Below are 17638 nucleotides of genomic sequence, written 5' to 3' on the forward strand. Positions count from 1 at the left end.
CACTCACTCGAGTAGAAGACGAGTGGGGGTTTTTCAGCACAAAAAATATGCTGAAAAACTCGTCTTATACTCGAGTATATATGGTAACTTCAAATACAAAGTCAGAATCTAATAAAGCTAAAATGCCATCATCTTAATATGTAGTATTTAGCAATTAAGAGGTCAAGAATTTGAATCTCTTTAAAATAAATAAAATGAAAAAAAGAAAAATCCCAGAAAAATGTTGTCGGTCATAAGAGCATTGTAATAACCATAACGGAGCCTAGGAGCAGATAGGAAAGGAATTGATACAAGTTCTACAGCATCAAAGAACTGCTTAATTCCATGTGGATATACCTACCCCTGACCCTAGTGGCATAATTACATAAAAGGGCACCATTGTGAATTGTATTGTCACTTTTATAAATGTTGCAGTGACATTTGCAGGCCAAGATTATGACTGGATACAAATAGACTCCTCTAGACTAAGCTCGTCTGAGCATGGTCCTCATCTACCTGCTGTTCCTGTATTATTCTGTAATTGTCCCATTTATTGTTAAATTTCCCACTTTCATAATATTGTAAAGCGGTGCGGAATAAGTCTGCGCTATATAAATACCAATAATAATAATAAAATAACCAGATTTTAAAGGAACTTTGTAGGCACCATAGCCACTTTAACGGATTGAACAGTTTACCTATTGTTCGGTAGATATTATCTGACCCCATCAGCCTGGCGTCCAATGATGAAATGGTAGAGTCAGAGTTATGGAAAGAAAACAGTCATCAGAACACAGAAGAGATTACATGGTGGTTTAGTCAGCCATCAAACAGCAGGGTTGAGCAACATGACTTAAGACACAGTGTTGAATAATTCCCCAGCCGTCCTGTTTGAGAAAGGGTGAAATGGTGCTTTATTCAGCCATCAAGGTGCAAAGGACTGTTTTCTTTTGGTGGAACAGGAACCCCACCTACAGCACCAGTACCTAAATAATGAATTTTGTTTGGTGTGCCCCATACCATGAAGTGATTTTGTGGACTTGGAGCTATGCCAGGGGTGGCAGGCATTGATTAGCGGAGAGTGCCTATTACTGCCCCAATCCCTAGTATGAATTGGTTAGGTGCACCTAAACACCTACACTTTATCATTGTAGGTCAGGCTTCAAGATGCAGGGAACTGGGAATCTCTATAAAAGGTGAGTAAAGCATATTATAGTAATGCAAGACCTGGCAAGTACCATAACCACTTCAATCTGTTTAAGTATTTTAATATATATATATATATATATATATATATATATATATATATATATATATATATTTTAAAAATCCTGGTTCCCCGCACTCAATTTAACCGGTCTTGTTTTTTGCCTCGGTGCAAAACTCCAGCCACACACATACAATAAACAATACACAAGATCCAGCGCACACTAACTATATATATATATATATGTTGTAATTGACATAGATTATTTTGATCAAACAAATATGTTTGAATGACTATCTGTTCCTGTCCAAATCTGAGATGATTAAATTGCTTATACGCACTGACACATGCAGTTCAGGTTAAAATAACTTCAGAAAATTTAATGGCATCTGGTTAAAAAGCGGGTATGCAGACCCTTTTAAAGGCAATATTACATCATCATAGAATATCAAGATAACAAATAAACATCATTAATTGGTCTATGTATTAAGTGGTAAGTTAAATGCCCTCCCATCTATATTAGTAATTGGCTTAGGGGTTTGAGTGGCTAGTGGGGCATCCTCCCATCATGGGATGTCGTCATTTCTGACAAGGATGAGACATGAGATTCAGCCGCCATTGCTCTTTAGCACGAGGCTCACTCGATGGGAGGGGGAATCTGGCAGCCAGCCATTTTGAGTACTTGGCACCGTTTAGCTTTGAGGTTAGTTTCAAGGCTTGTTAGAGAATGGACATTTCATTAGCATGGGCTAGCTATGGCATACATTGTTACATATTACAGGAACTTGATAATTCCGGTGTTAGTCATATTCTTCTAGAAAATACATTCTCTGTCTAATATTCTAAATGCTGTTAGGAAAATCTGTCATATAATGAAGTTAGATGGAGTTAATGGAGAAATTTAATACAGATTTAATAAAGGTTTTTTAATAATTCTACATCATATTCAGTAGGGTCAGGATCAACACTTCTTCAGAAAGTCCAGTGTTTGGACTGAAACGTTGGTAATTTTTTTAACTTCAAACAATAAAGTAAGAATTTTAGCAAGACCGTGAGTGCTACTGAATACAACCTCAACTTTGATATCCTAGGCCACAGTGTGCACCCATCATTTGAACTAAGTTTGACCTGTGTGCAAGGAACTCTAATATATATATATATATATATATATATATATATATATATATGATATATTAAACACACACACTAACTTATAGGGCTGCCATAGATTTTTTTTCCAGGACGGCTTTGTATCCCCAGTCCAGCCCTGCAGGCAAACTGCAATGATTGTATGGGTGGAGATGTAAAGGGACAAGTTAGAGGAATGGGGAAATAAAGTTGAGAAGCAGAAAGATTAAGAAAAACTGAAGAGTGACTAAATCCCATGAAGAGGATAGGGGAGTTGGCCCTGGTTTGGAAATTATGATGGTTTTTTTAAGTGGATATAAAATTTATATTTATTTTAAAGACCACTTTTACATTGTTTATAAAAACTCCTCTTCCACTAAGGGTAATAACTGCTTGATTCAAGGATAAATCTGACTGCCATTCTGGGGTCAAGAATGAATTTTTTGTCCTAGCTTGTTGCAAAATTGTGCTTCAAACTGGGGTTTTTTTTTTTTTTTTTTTTTTTTTGGATCAACAGCAAAAAACAGGTGTGAGGAAGGCTGAACTTGATGGACGCAAGTCTCTTTTCAGCTATCTAACTATGTAACTATGTAACTAAGGATCAGTGATCCTTAGCTGTGAAGTCATAGTGACATCATTCTATGATGTCATCAAGGTAACTGCTGCTATAATAGATTGAACATTCTATTTCCTCTCACATATGTGAGAATCTGACAGAGCTTCGCCACACATCCATCTCCATGGCATAAGGATCTGTACTGCATATGGACTTACCTGAAGATAACATAGTCTCTCATAATACTGAACACTGAAAGTATAGTCTGTTCAAAGGGCTCACGTAATTTTGTTTTTGGATTATTTTTGAAAACTAGTTTTGGTTTCGCATTTTTTGTCAGGTGTTTTAACCATTAGTTTAATACCTGATCCAAATAGGGTGGCACTGGTTGGGCGAAAATGACATGTATTTAATAGCCTTTACCGGCAGCCCATGGGTAGAGGAAATGGGTGGACACTTGACATGTTCATCCCATAACATGAAACATAGAATGTGACGGCAGATAAGAACCATTCGGCCCATCTAGTCTGCCCAATTTTCTAAATACTTTCATTAATCCCTGGCCTTATCTTTAGCTAGGATAGCTTTATGCTTAAACTCCTTCACCGTGTTAACCTCTACCACTACAGCTAGAAGGCTATTCCATGCAACTACCACCCTCTCAGTAAAGTAATACTTCCTCTTTTATTATTATTACATGACCCCCCACTCATAGCCATTAGAGATTAGACTAATAGTATGCCTCACCTTGGAGATTTCTTTAGGCTCCTACCAGATGCCTACAGGACCGGCAGGTGAGCTACACTTGTTTTTTATCACCTTACCCATGCCGATCAGTGTTGGGAGGATGAAAAGGACCCATAGACAGGTCCACCTTTATTCTAATATTCCCATCCCTCAATCCTGGAGATGGGGTATTAATAGATGAGCAATCAGGTCATGTTGGGGCACAAGGAAGATAAGGATGGATTTAAGGTAAACAAAAGTTTTTTTCCTAGCAGAGTAGTGACTAATAATGTCACTAGACACACCTTCTACCCCTCCCCCCCAGCACTGGAAGGGTTAAAAACCCTTCTATCACCCGTTTCCGGTGTCAATATCCCATGGTGCTGGGTCAAGGTCCGCCTCCGCTCCTCTGCTGAAGTCAGACGGCAGGAGGGGACCTAATACCCATGTGCGGCAAGCGCCACACTCGCTTTAGGACTACCCCATAGCAAAGCATTGTTCAACACTTTCCTATGGGGTTTTAGTCAACGCTGGATGACATCATGCATTGCATTAGGTCATCCAGCACCACGAGAGGTGGAGTTACACTCCAAGGCAATTATTGCAATAATTACAAATGCAGGATTAAGGGGCCAGGGACAGTGCTCACAGACCATTTCAATGAGCTGAAGTGGTCTCGGTGCCTATAGTGTCTCTTTAGGTCTTCCCTATAAATATGTAGGAGAATTTTCTAACTTTATTATTATTAATTTAGTTTGACTTTTTTTGTGGCTGTTGGGTAGCAATCACTGGTACATACGTAAAGGAACACTCTAAAAACACGCTTTTCAGCTTTTATCCTCTTCCTCCCCACCCCCATTTTATAAAGAAGTGTTGATTTCAAATCATCACTTTTATAAATTAACCTTTTTACATTTCCCCGGCTGTCCGATCCAAGCCACTTTCTGGTAGTTTAGCTTCACGGAGCTAAACTCAAAAAGGTAGATAATTACACAAAGCTTCTTCCTTGCAAAGACCGCTGATCATTGATCAGCTCATTTAGAGGTCTGTGATTGGACGGCCATGGAAAGTCTGTCTATGGGAAAGAAGGGAATAGTTTGCAGTAGCTGCCAACACTAGATCTGCAGCTTTCGCACAGAAAGCATGCAAAAGTAATTAACATGCATATTTACTTTGGAATGTATACTTTTTTTTTAATGAATATTACATTTATTTTTTATTTTTATCTTTTAATAGTGTTCGTTTAACCCTTGCTCACTACCAAGGTTTTTTTTATCTCCCATTTTCTATTTGCCAGTGTGTTGCCAGTTGGTGAACAATCTGGATTTCTAATATAGGAGTCCAGATTTTATAAGCCAAGTCCTGTATTTTAATGTTCAGATTTGGATTGAACTCTTTCAGCCAGGCTGAAATTTGAACCGGATTCGGGCTCAGTTGTAATCTGTTTTGCAATTTTTGCAGTCTGAATGTGCTCATACACAACTAGATGGTTTCGAAATAGCGAAACGGCGCTTTCAGACACTACAGAATAACCCTGTTGGTGTGTGCTGCATGTGTGAGAGGTTGGAGTATGTAGGGAAGATGTGCGTAGCCTTCAATATATGTAAATGTCTGTCTGTCTAGCATGTAAATATATCAAGCCCAGTATCCATTTATATCACTGTATTCACCTCTTAATGTCCAGAGGGAAGGGCAGTCCTTTAAGCCATATTTCCCCAGAGGTTTCTTCTTCCACATGGCATGAAGGATGACTTTTTCGTGAGTCCAGAAGTCTCACATATTTTGGCCACATAACTGGCCAAATCTAGAATTATAACCAGAATAAGTTTTTACCTATTCCTTCTATATTGCTGTTACAAACAACCACCTTACTTTAATTTGGTGAATTTTACTTAATAAATGAAACCGATTTTTTTTTTTTTTTTTTATATAGATGTCTTGTGATGATCTGATAAATTGGGGGAATGGTCTGCTTGAATCTGGAGAGATTGGGGGGGGGGGAGGGAGGGGTGGAGGTTAAATTAACCATTTAGCAATACATATACTATGTGTTTATTTAAGAAGGAGGCTGTGTGGGGATACTTGTTGGTGCCATACATTAATGGAATAGGATATATGAAATTCCAATTTCCCTAGTCAAATGCGAGTACAGCTAGAAATCTCTTGATACATGGCTTCTTTCTTCAACTCCAGGGAGTGTTGCAAAGGGCCAGTATTGCAGAACATTTAGTGCATGACTGTCCCCATTATTATCCGGTTGCAGTAAAGTAAGATGCAGGAGGGAACCCATGACTGCACATCCTCCAATACAATAGGGATGTTTTGATGTCCAGGGGACCCCCAACATTGCCCTGGGGCATGCTTCTTGTAATGGAAGCCAGATGTGAACCACATTGTGCTATTTCATACAGTCCTTCCGACTAGCAATAGTAGGATGTGGAACATAGTAATAAGTGAATGAGACAGGACCCATAGAAATCATTGCTCCATCCAGATATACCTGTGATTGTAAGATCATAATCACACCTTGCATTTGTCAAATATGTATACAACATGCAAGGGGATAAAACAAATAAATACATTTATAACACATACACATGCTCAACAACCAAAATTTCCTCCATTAAAGTCGAAGTTTACACGAAAATCTGCAACAAACAAATCATGTACAGAAAGAAAATAAATAAACTGACTTAGTCCTAACACTAGGACTATATCCATAAGTATGTCTGTTCTTTACAAAACTCCATCCAACCTCACATGTATGTGAAAAACCAAAACTGCCTTATAGAAGACTTTAAGAAATGTGGTACATCAGTTATAATCAATCATCAATGTAAAATAAAACGCAACTGTGATGGCATTCTGTTCTCTCATAGACTGACCAATAGCTGTAGCCATGTGCTTGCATGGTCGCTGGATTGGGTTAAGAAACTGACAGCATCTGTCTTATGGCCGCTATGAGTTTATTGGTTAGTTACACTCATTTCATAGGAATAAAATCACTTATCCCATAAACATGTACTGGAGATCAAGGGCCTTTGCGGTGATAAATTATACACAAGTGGCAGGGCCAGATTAAGAGCCCAGTGGGCCTGGTGCTGACAATTATGATGGGGCCTAATTACAGAATCTTATCGACCAAAAACACTAAAACAGTCATACCTCCCAAGCATCATGTATCTGATGGAGATGGTGTTGGAGGGAAACTCAAAGGATGCAGCTATAAGAATACACATACTCTATGCTAATCTCTCTCTAATGTATGCTTTCATCTTTCAAGTAAATCCATACCCCCTAACAGCAGTGTCCAGTGAAGCAGGAAGTCAATGGGCGGGGTAAAAGGGTGGGCCAGTGTTGCAAATCGCATGACCAGAACTGCCAAAAGGGGCAAACATGCCCAAAAAAGGGGGCATGTCTGTCCAAAGAATTGGACGCCCAGTCCCCTAGTCTTCCAGTGTTTCAGTGTCCTCATTTCTCACCGTGTCCCTATGTCTCAGTGTTTCCCTTGTCACTAGGATACTAGTGTACACTGAGAGACATGTGGACAAAGTGCACAAAGACACAGACCCTGGGAGACATGGGGACACAGACCCTGGGAGACATGGGGACACAGACCCTGGGAGACATGGGGACACAGACCCTGGGAGACATGGGGACACAGACCCTGGGAGACATGGGGACACAGACCCTGGGAGACATGGGGACACAGACCCTGGGAGACATGGGGACACAGACCCTGGGAGACATGGGGACACAGACCCTGGGAGACATGGGGACACAGACCCTGGGTGACATGGGGACACTGGGAGACATGGGGGGCCCTTGTGGACCCAGACATGGGGACAGTGAAAAATTTGGGGGCACTGGGAGACATGGGGTTATTAAGACACCAGGGACACTGGCTGGGAGACATATTGACACTGGGAGAAAGATATTTGGGGACACTGGGAGACATGGGGACACTGAGACACTAGGGACACTGAAAGACATGGGGACACACACACTGGGAGACTAGAGGACACTGGGTGCCGTGGAGACACTGAGACATTAGGGACATTGGCTGAGAGACATGGGGACACTGGGAGACATGGGGACACAAACATTTTGGGACACTGGGAGACATGGGGACACTGAGACACTAGCTGGGAGATATAGGGAAACTGGGAGACATGGGGACACTGAGACACATGGGGACAATGAGACTCTAGAGACATGGGGACACAGACACTGGGAGCCGCGGGGACACTGAGACACTAGGGACATTGGCTGGGAGACACATGCCCCTATGTCTCACAGTGTCCCCTAGTCTCTCAGTGTCCCCTAGTCTCTCAGTGTCCCCTAGTCTCTCAGTGTCCCCTAGTCTCTCAGTGTCCCCTAGTCTCTCAGTGTCCCCTAGTCTCTCAGTGTCCCCTAGTCTCTCAGTGTCCCCTAGTCTCTCAGTGTCCCCTAGTCTCTCAGTGTCCCCTAGTCTCTGTGTCCCCATGTTTCCCTGCTGCCTTTCCCCCTCATCCTTCACTTCCCTGAGCTGTTGTCTGTCTGCAGACTGGGAGCTGCTGTCTGAACTCTCTGTGCTGTGTAGCTGCTCACCCGCAGATCAGTGAGTAGAGAGAGGCAGGGAGGAATATGCTGTAACTTCCTATCCCTGCCTCTCTCCACACGCAGTGACCCCAACTGGCTGGTGCTGGTATTGCAGAGTAATCTCTATACTGAGAAAAATATCTGCATTTGTATTACCGGTATTACTACAATACCAGCATGGCCAGGCAGCCCCAAATACTGGCTGTGCTGGTAAAATACCAGTCAGGTGGCAAACCCAAGAGTAGTGTGCAAAAAAAAAAAAAAAAATATATATATTTTTTTTTAAATGGGCCTATTCCATGGGCCTGGGCCTGGAGCTGCAGCTCCATCAGCCCCTATGTTAACCCGGCCCTGACAAGTGGCTATCAGATATGTTTTGTACCTGGTCATTAAAAAGAAAAGTGCACAGCGGTACAAAAGGAACACTCCTCCAGGGCACAGAAGAGCAGCACATGAGCTGTCTAAAGGAGGTAACAACAGAAGGAGGCAACAAGGTCAAGGTTCAAGGTTGAGGCATCTTAGGTTTAGTGTCCAGCTACGTAGCTGAAGTCAGGGAGCAGAAGAAAATTGAAAAAAAAAAATATAACGAATTGTACACAATCCTTGTGATTATATCTAAAGCCCAGACACACCAGTTCATATAGTATTTGGCTCAAATACTATATATCATCAGGTTTGTATTTGTCAGCCAGGTTTCATCTTGCATTATGGTAAAAAAATAAAATAAAAAAATAATACATCATTATCAAAGATGCACGAAGTACGCATCTATCCACCATATTCATAAAGTTTATGTTAAGATAATGGAACTTGAGCTGGCTTTGTATTCCAAATGTAAACTTGTAACAGGAAATGGTAACCTCTTTGAAAAATAAAACTTGCATGACCAGCATCATCACTAAAGCCATACTCACAGCCCAGACCATGATGAGTCGACGAGCAACGAAAGAATCAATATTCCACAGAGTAAATGGTAAGAAGGTGATGTAGAACACTTCCTGACCTAGGGCTGCAGCAAATCGAAAGAGGTAGTAAAGCAAATGGTTCTGCACCACATATTTCTGGATGTGATCCTGCAAAATACAAGCATTAGTTAGATCAATCAGTAAATCAAGCAGGCGCTCAGGGACACAATTGGAGAATAGTTTCAGGACAATCTGAATACTTTACATCTCATCTATGCTTTGTTTTGCTTTTGTCTTTACACTATGTATCCTAATCTTTAAGTTTCTCTAATTAAACAAATTTACCTGGTTATATTGGTTTTGCCTAAATTATATTTATTTTAAATGTACAAGTTAATTTGGTCATATGGTAAGATAAATCATTTTGGTGGCATTTTAAAAACAATATAATATATAATTGCAGCTACTTAAGTGGAGAAAGGGTGAGTGCCAAGCTACCTATTATTTTTTTTATATTTATTTGCTTTGAGTTTTATTTTTCTTGATAAAACAAAATAAGTTTTCTGAAATTAGTTTTCGATTCCATTAATTTCTAAAGCAATATTTTTTAAATGTATTTTTTTTTTACCATGCACCTTTTATTAACATGAAATATATAATTATAATTATGTAAATATGTAATGGTCCAGGCCAGTTGAGCTGTTATAGCCATAGATCTATAGATCTTATTGCAGAACAATTAGAAAGGCAGAGAGAAGGGGCTGATGCCCACAGCAAGGACACTTGGCAAGAAACACACAGTACCTAGTGTATTTGAAAAGGTTTGTCTAAGAGGTCTGGCAACGGAGTCTCACTGAGCTCCCATAAATTCAGGAATTATTTTACAGAGACCTGAAGCTCAGTGACCTAGAGAGGTTGTATTATATGGTCTGCGGCATGAGCAAGATCTTCAGTTTCTCAAACCTATAAACCTAATATATGTATTTCTAAAATAAGAATAAAAAAAATAAAAAAAAAGACTGTGCATTCACACAGTTCCTTATACGATTGCACTGGTCTATAGAATAAATCAATCCTAACTTAACTGGGATACAAGAACCTGTTCACTACACACCGGGCCGGTGCAAGGATTTTTCCCGCCCACTCATGTCACTCACTCACTGACATACAGACACACACACACTCCCTGACATTCAGACACACACACACACACACACACAGACACTCATTGACATTCAGACACACACACTCCCTGACATTCAGACACACACACACACAGACACAGACACTCATTGACATTCAGACACACACACAGAAACAGACAAACACACACACTTTTCAATCCACACCAGCACTCTGGGTCGTCCAATACAAAAACCCCACCCAAAAATAACACTATAGGGCCATTCATCAGGACAATAAAAAGATAATACATACATACATACATATATATATATATATATATATATATATATATATATAAGCATGCACACTTTTTTTCCAGAGCTGCTTTGTATCGCGAGGCCCTTACCACTTTTGTCCAATTTGAAAATTTTCCATTTACAACTACTCTCTGCACTCGATCTTTAAGCCAGTGTTCTATCCAAGAGAACAAATTTTCACCTAAACCATTTCAGTTTTACTAGAACCTTTTGTGTGTGTAACTGTATCAAATGCCACATCACCTCTGCTGGATCACCTTGATCTATATATCTACTAAATTCTTCATAGAACACAATTAAGTTAGTTTGGCATGACCTGCCTTTCAGAAAACCACATGGATTACTGCTACTGATATTAATGTAGCTGTATGGAATTTTATTTTCAATCTTTGTCTATTCACATATATTGGGCCAGTATTTTATTTCAATTAATGAACCTTTATTCGCAAAATGTTTGCTTTTTGAAGATTTTCTGGATACCTTCTGATAGATAGAGATAGATATATATATATATATTTTTTTTTTTTTAAACTTGATTTACATATGTATCTTGGGTCACCAGTTAAAATAGACATTTGTGTGTTTTACAGAAATCTCCTTAGACACGACAGTTAAATTCTGTAAAATTATATATGATAGCAAACTATTGTATACTGTTATTTTTTTTTTAAAGGAACAAAAGCAGCACACATATTGATAGGATACAGCCCTTTTCCTCCTCTAAATTGCAAGTGACATGTGATGTTTTAAGATTATTATGTATCTAATGCTTTAAAGAAGGCCAAATTAGCCAAGGAAGCACAGTGTCAGCTGCCGACACATTAAATCCTTCCTTTCCTATAGTGCGCCACATATGAATTGCTGGATACTTTGGCAGGAAGTCTCAGTTTCGGCTTTCAACATGAAAGAGGAGAGAAAAGCGTGTATAACGGGAGAGCATGACTTATAGAAAGATGGACCAAAACCATATTAAAAAAAAAATTGCAGAAGAAAAAAAAAACAACAAAAAACAAAGAAGGACAAAGCTCACCATTGTGAATCCGCAAGTGATTATTTAACTAATTTCATCCACCAATGGGAGCAGCAATTTTTTCAGTCCATCAAATTATTATTGCCAAAATAGAACTTTGAAAAAAAAAAAAAAGCTGATAATTGATAATCTATACAGCAGGGATGCACATCTCAAACAATTTAACATTCGTGAAACTCTTATCAAGGTAGAGAGTTTAAATTAAATAAATTAATCAAAGAACAAGGTGATCTGGAGTAATGAGTAGTTCTTTAGCTGTGGTGGAACTACGTTGTTACAAAGTTCTATAGGCTAAAAAATAAAAAATAAACTACTTGTGGCCATCAAGTTCAGCCTTTTCACATCTTTTTTTTTTCCTGTTGATCCCATTGTAAAGCGCAACGGAATTTGCTGGCGCTATATAAATAATAAAAAATAAAATAATAATAATAATAATAATAATAATAATAATAATAATAATCAAAAAGCCATTCTAAAGAAATTTCCAATTTTGCAACAACATTGGGAGAAATAAAATTAATAAATAAATTTCAAGACCCCAGAATGACAGTCTGATGCTCTCCTTGGATGAACGAGCTAAAGTTTTTCAGAACTGAGCAATTTCCCTAAATGAATGAGTATCGGAGGCAGACATAGCATCACTACAGTTATAATACAACAGGTAACTTGAGGTTAATGGAGTTAATCTGAGCTTGTAGTTCTAAACCTTAGTGAGCTTTAGTTGATGCCGATCTGCAGCATCCATATTAATGTAATAGTGAGGTTGCCCATCTCCATTCCAGACGGACTACTCACACGATGATGCCCTATGGGAATTTTACCTTACTGGAGGTATGGCTTAAGCAGAGATTACACATCCTTTTAGCCACACTCATTCATACCAGCAATGTGTGCCATGATAGGCAGAAAGCGGTCAGCTGACACACTCTTAGCCAATCACAGCCACCCATTGTTGCTGGAGTCTCTTGTTTAGCTTTAAACCATTACAAATGGTTGGAGGGACAGGGCAAGTGGCTCCAGGCACTATAACCACTTCATTTACCGTATATAACGCAATTACCGTGCTTACAGATTTTCCCTCTAAGCAGAGACCGATTATTCATTTACAGCCAGCATTGCTTTATAGGAGATATCAAGCAAAAAAGATAAGATATCTCTAAACAGAAACCACAATTTGTTACAATACCACCGGGCAGTTTACAATAATAGTAAAAGTAAAACAAAGTCTGACTGTGCAGAACGTAGAAAGGATTTAATATACAACGCTTGGCTACGCGTCATGGAGTATTGCCTTTCGGTGCATTTACTCAGTACATAACTAGAATAGGTCTTCTGATCAATTTAATCAGTCAGGAGATGATTAAAGCAGAACATGTCATTTCATGAGATACTATTTAAGGAAGGCAGCAATCCTCAGGACGATCTGCCAACAATGATCATTTTAAAATCACGACTTGCAAGCCAGGTTATTATGGGGCATCACTAATCATCTCCATTAGAGACATTACAGAGTTTTGAATCTACAACATTTCTACATTTTTAATGTTATGTATATTTGAGACACAAATGTATCCATATATTTTACTAGCTCCCATGCTTTTTACCCCACTCCAGACACACATTTACCTTTATACATATCAAATATGGAAGCAAAAAAGGATTCACATGTACCGTTTAAAAGGGACATTATATTCAGTTTAATGTAGTTGTTCTGGTGAGTATAATAGCTCCCTTCAGGCATTTTCATGTAAACATTGTTTACACTGCCCCTAGGGACACCTCCAAGTGGCCACTCCTTAGATAGCACAGTAAGCAGCCCTGCCATTCAGCTTCCCCACGTTCTCCATGGAGACGCAGAATTTTCCTTATAGAGATGCATTGATTTAATGCATCTCTATAAGGAGGTGCTGATTGGCAAAAATGGCATTTGGGCCCGCCCCTGTGCAGATTTTAGCCAATCCAATGCAATTGGCTAAAAATCAGTCATTTTGGTGTCATATAGGGGGCGAAGCCAGCACTGGCAGACCCGTGCAGCGCTAGAAATAAGGGGAGTTTTACATTTTTATAGGGGGGCAAGCCACCTAAATGGTGGGTTTAGCACTATAGGGTCAGGATACATGTTTGTGTTTCTGACCCTATAGTGATCCTTTTATTTTTGGGTTAGACAATGTTATATACTTAATTATGAATTATTGGGAATTCAAAGTGAATATCAAGTTTTAGCTCTAAAAGAGCTAACATTCACTTTCAATTCACATTGATTTCCATTTTAGTGAGAGAAAAAAAAAAAAAACCCTGTGTGTCATTAACGAATACTTTGGTTCTAACCGGTATTTACTGTAGTCTAATTGCTAGGTTTGAATTCTCATTCATTTAATTTAAATCTATTTTAAAAGGTTTTTGTTAAGCTCCCCCCATAATAAATACATGATTTTATACATTTCTATGGGCTCTTATGCAGACAGAGTTTGAAGGAGTTAAAAGCCAGCCAGAAGAGAGTAGGCTACAGGAGCATGTTGATGTCAGCCTGATAATTACACTGTTATCTTATACTTAAGATGACAGATGTGATTTAGTGGAGTAGACTGAATGCAGTCTGCATCACAAGAGGTAAAGATTTATTCATCTGTAGAGGATTATCTCACGGACATTCACATGTTTCAAATATCCCAGCAACAACATGGTCTGTGCCACTGACCTGTGTTAAACTTAACCTAGTCTAGAAAGAGGGCAAGTAAAATAATGCAGGATCTTAAAACATCAAACTTCAGGGAGAAACAGAAAGTTTAAAAAGAACACTCTAAACTCTAACAATTCACACCAGCACTGTGCGGAGGTTATGGTGCATAGAGATCCCCAGTCACCTTGGTCCTGCACACGAATGTTTATAAATTGCTGCAGCCATAAGCCTTCCCCTCTGTAACATCACAGATAGAAGCTTTGCTTCCAGTGACTGTGCAAGTGCGTACCTTCATATCGGGTATACTCTATATATGTCCCCATCATTGGGCTCCATCACAGCTTTCTAATTTGACCCAAATCTCTTTGAGAGTAGCTTCCTATATTTTTTTTTGCATATTATGATCAATGCATTATCCATTTAATGCATTAAACAAGGGGGTATACTGCATATTCCTGGAACCATAACCACTAGAGCACACTGCAGTAGTTCTGGTGCTTTGAGTGTTCCTTTAAAGCGTGTGACGCTGTGCAAACTCCTGCTGATGAATTCTTAAATTTTACTTTCAAAGTAAATCTGCACCATGAGTAAGTTGAAAAAAACCAAAAAAAAAAGTGGTGACAAAGAGCACTCTCATAAAAGCATCATCATTAATTATTACTTTACATACGGAGACACAACGTATAAACAACTAGTGATATTACTCTGGAACAATGAATGGTCTTAGTACTGCAACCCTTCGTTATCAAACAGTAAAGTGACTGCTCAAGTTGCTAATATCTTTGAAAGGTTTGTTGAGTTATTTGTTCAGGAAACTCTGTTTAGAATATTATTGCCAAAGAGATCTTTGTTTGCATTACGTACAGACCTTTTAAAAAAATTTATTTATTTATTTTTGTAGTGCATCCAGTTAATACATACATGCCTTCGGTGCCCTGACAGCAGTCCTCCGGCTTATCACATGCAGTAGAATCAGGGTATTTACAGGAACATGCACATTTTTAATATGTCTAATATGTTGAGATTAACTCAAAGGTTATATCGCTTAATGTCAAAGTAGTAAGTTATGTAGTGGTATGTTAACCTTTGTAGCCTGTTGCTGGTCGCTAGGGTGTCTATAGGATTTGGTTACGGGAAAATAAACATTAACATAGCTTCACAAGCTGGACACAGCTTCACAAGCTGGACATACCCTTAAGGACACAAGCAATTTTTGCTGTTTGTGTTCAACTGCAATTTGCATCTCTCATTTATTGTACCAACACACATTATATACCATTTTTTAGACAACAAAAAGGGCTTTAATTTGATGTGACCCATACATGTATAAATTCTCATTTATTACAAATTTTTTTTCAAAATAATGTGGAAAAAACAAACAAAAAATGCTTCCCCCCCCCCCACGTTTTGGCAATAATAATGTGTGCATAATATGTCCAGCTTAGGAAAAGTAATTCAAAATCAATTAATTTATGTGTCTTGATTTACAAAGTACATAATATGTGTAGGATTTCAGTTTATTTTGAAAGTTACAGGTCACAAACTACAAGGTCGAAAATAAAATTTCAATGTGAAACAATTTTAGAAGTTGGTATGTTTGTCTTGGGAGTTTAATACCCATTACAGGAAACAAAATTGCCACACAAAAGTATATATTTATGTAAAGTAGACATCACAGGCTATTTACCTAAGGTTAGTTTGACACTTTTTGCGTAGCCATTTCACCGCCAATCTCTGCTAAATATTGGAGTAAAATTGTGTTTTTTTTCTATTTTGGCATATTCACACATAACAAGGTTTTTGTAATGTGTATTTCGTAAATCTAGTGTGTGCTATCCCTGTACAGAACCCCATATTGTGTTCAGCTACATCTGCTGAGTATGTCAGGGTACCTGTGGTCTCTACCTCCGAAAGAGGTAGAGACTTAGCTGTTCCTCCATCCAGACGGCCTGATGGCTCCCTTCCCCACGGTCTATCCGGTCATGCAAGGCCGGCCGCGAGGGAGTGACTGCCTTTTACAGCATCTAGGCAGGAAGTTGTCATCAGGACACTCCTCCGGAACGACCTGTCACTCAATTGCTGCAGGACCAATCAGGACGCCTTGGAGGCGTGGTTACTGCTCTGAACAGGGTATTTAACAGAGCTTCTTTCATTAGCTCATTGCCCTGTCGTGGTTCTAGCTTGTTCTAGTCACTCAGTGCTTGTGTATTCTATTATCCCTTTTGGTTTTGACCCGGCTTGTTTACCTTACTCTGCTTATCTCAGTTACCCTTGATTCGGCTTGTCTCTCGCTTACCTGTCTTCTGTTACCCTCGACCTCGGCTTGTCTTTGACCATTCTATACTGTACTACTTACGTTAGTCCGGCCATTCTAAGGTCCGGTATACGTATCTGGCTACTGTTTGTACTCTGCGTGTTGGATCCCTGTCCCGATCCTGACATTACGACAGGGCCAATGGATCCTGCAAGTACAAACAGTCAGCTGGCTTCTCCTGATCCTAGGTTTGAAGCCATGGATCACAGAATGGATCAGATGGCGCTTGCGCTACAGGCTCTATTATCTCGTGCCAATAACCCACCAGAGGAGATACGTAATACCCCTGTTTCTCCTGTCGGTTCAGGTCTAGAGGTAGCCACAGTGGGTGCTTCTTCTCGCATTACCCCCCCAGTACGCTATGGTGGGTCTCCTGAGAAGTGTCGTGGTTTCTTAAACCAAATTAGTATCCACTTTGAATTGCAACCTCGCTCTTATCCTACAGATAGGGCAAAGGTAGGATTTATTATCACCCTACTTATTGAGAAAGCTCTGAGATGGGCCAACCCATTATGGGAGAACGATAACCCATTAGTTTATAACTATAACGCCTTTGTAGCTGCTTTTAGAAGAAAATTTGACCCTCCAGGTAGAAAGGTTAATGCAGCCAGATTACTGTTGCGTCTGAGACAGGAGAACCAAACACTGGTGGATTATGCACTAGAGTTCAGGTCTCTGGCGTCAGAGGTCAAGTGGAATGAGCAGGCGTATATGGATGTATTTTTGAATGGCTTATCTGAAGTAATCCTTGATGAGGTTGCTACCAGAGAACTCCCTGAGAATTTAGAGGATTTAATTTTGTTCATCTCTCGTATAGATGAATGTTTAAGAGAGAGACAGAACACTCGAGAGAGGAACCGGAGACCTTCTTTTAGGTTAGCTCCCGCTTTTCCAAGTCCTGACTCCACGGTATCTTTGCTTCCTGAACCTATGCAGATAGGGTATACCCGCCTCTCTGAGGAGGAAAAACAGTACAGGAGAATAGAGGGTTTGTGTATGTATTGTGGGGCTAAGGGTCATTTACTCTCGAACTGTTCTAACCGCCCGGGAAACGCTCGCACCTAAGTCTCTCTAGAGGACAGGCCTTGGG

At 39.5% G+C, this 17638-nt stretch overlaps 1 protein-coding gene across 1 annotated transcript in view; it reads right to left on the reverse strand.

The window, feature by feature from the left end:
* Positions 1-17638, reverse strand: part of SGPP2 (sphingosine-1-phosphate phosphatase 2) — a 74868-nt gene that overhangs the window by 22184 nt on the left and 35046 nt on the right. The window contains exon 2 of the mRNA XM_063440988.1: positions 9092-9250. Coding sequence (XP_063297058.1) covers positions 9092-9250 — 159 coding nt within the window. The remainder of the gene's footprint in view (positions 1-9091; positions 9251-17638) is intronic.

Source organism: Pelobates fuscus, chromosome 2 (genome assembly GCF_036172605.1).
Source record: "Pelobates fuscus isolate aPelFus1 chromosome 2, aPelFus1.pri, whole genome shotgun sequence".
Lineage (NCBI taxonomy): Eukaryota > Metazoa > Chordata > Amphibia > Anura > Pelobatidae > Pelobates > Pelobates fuscus.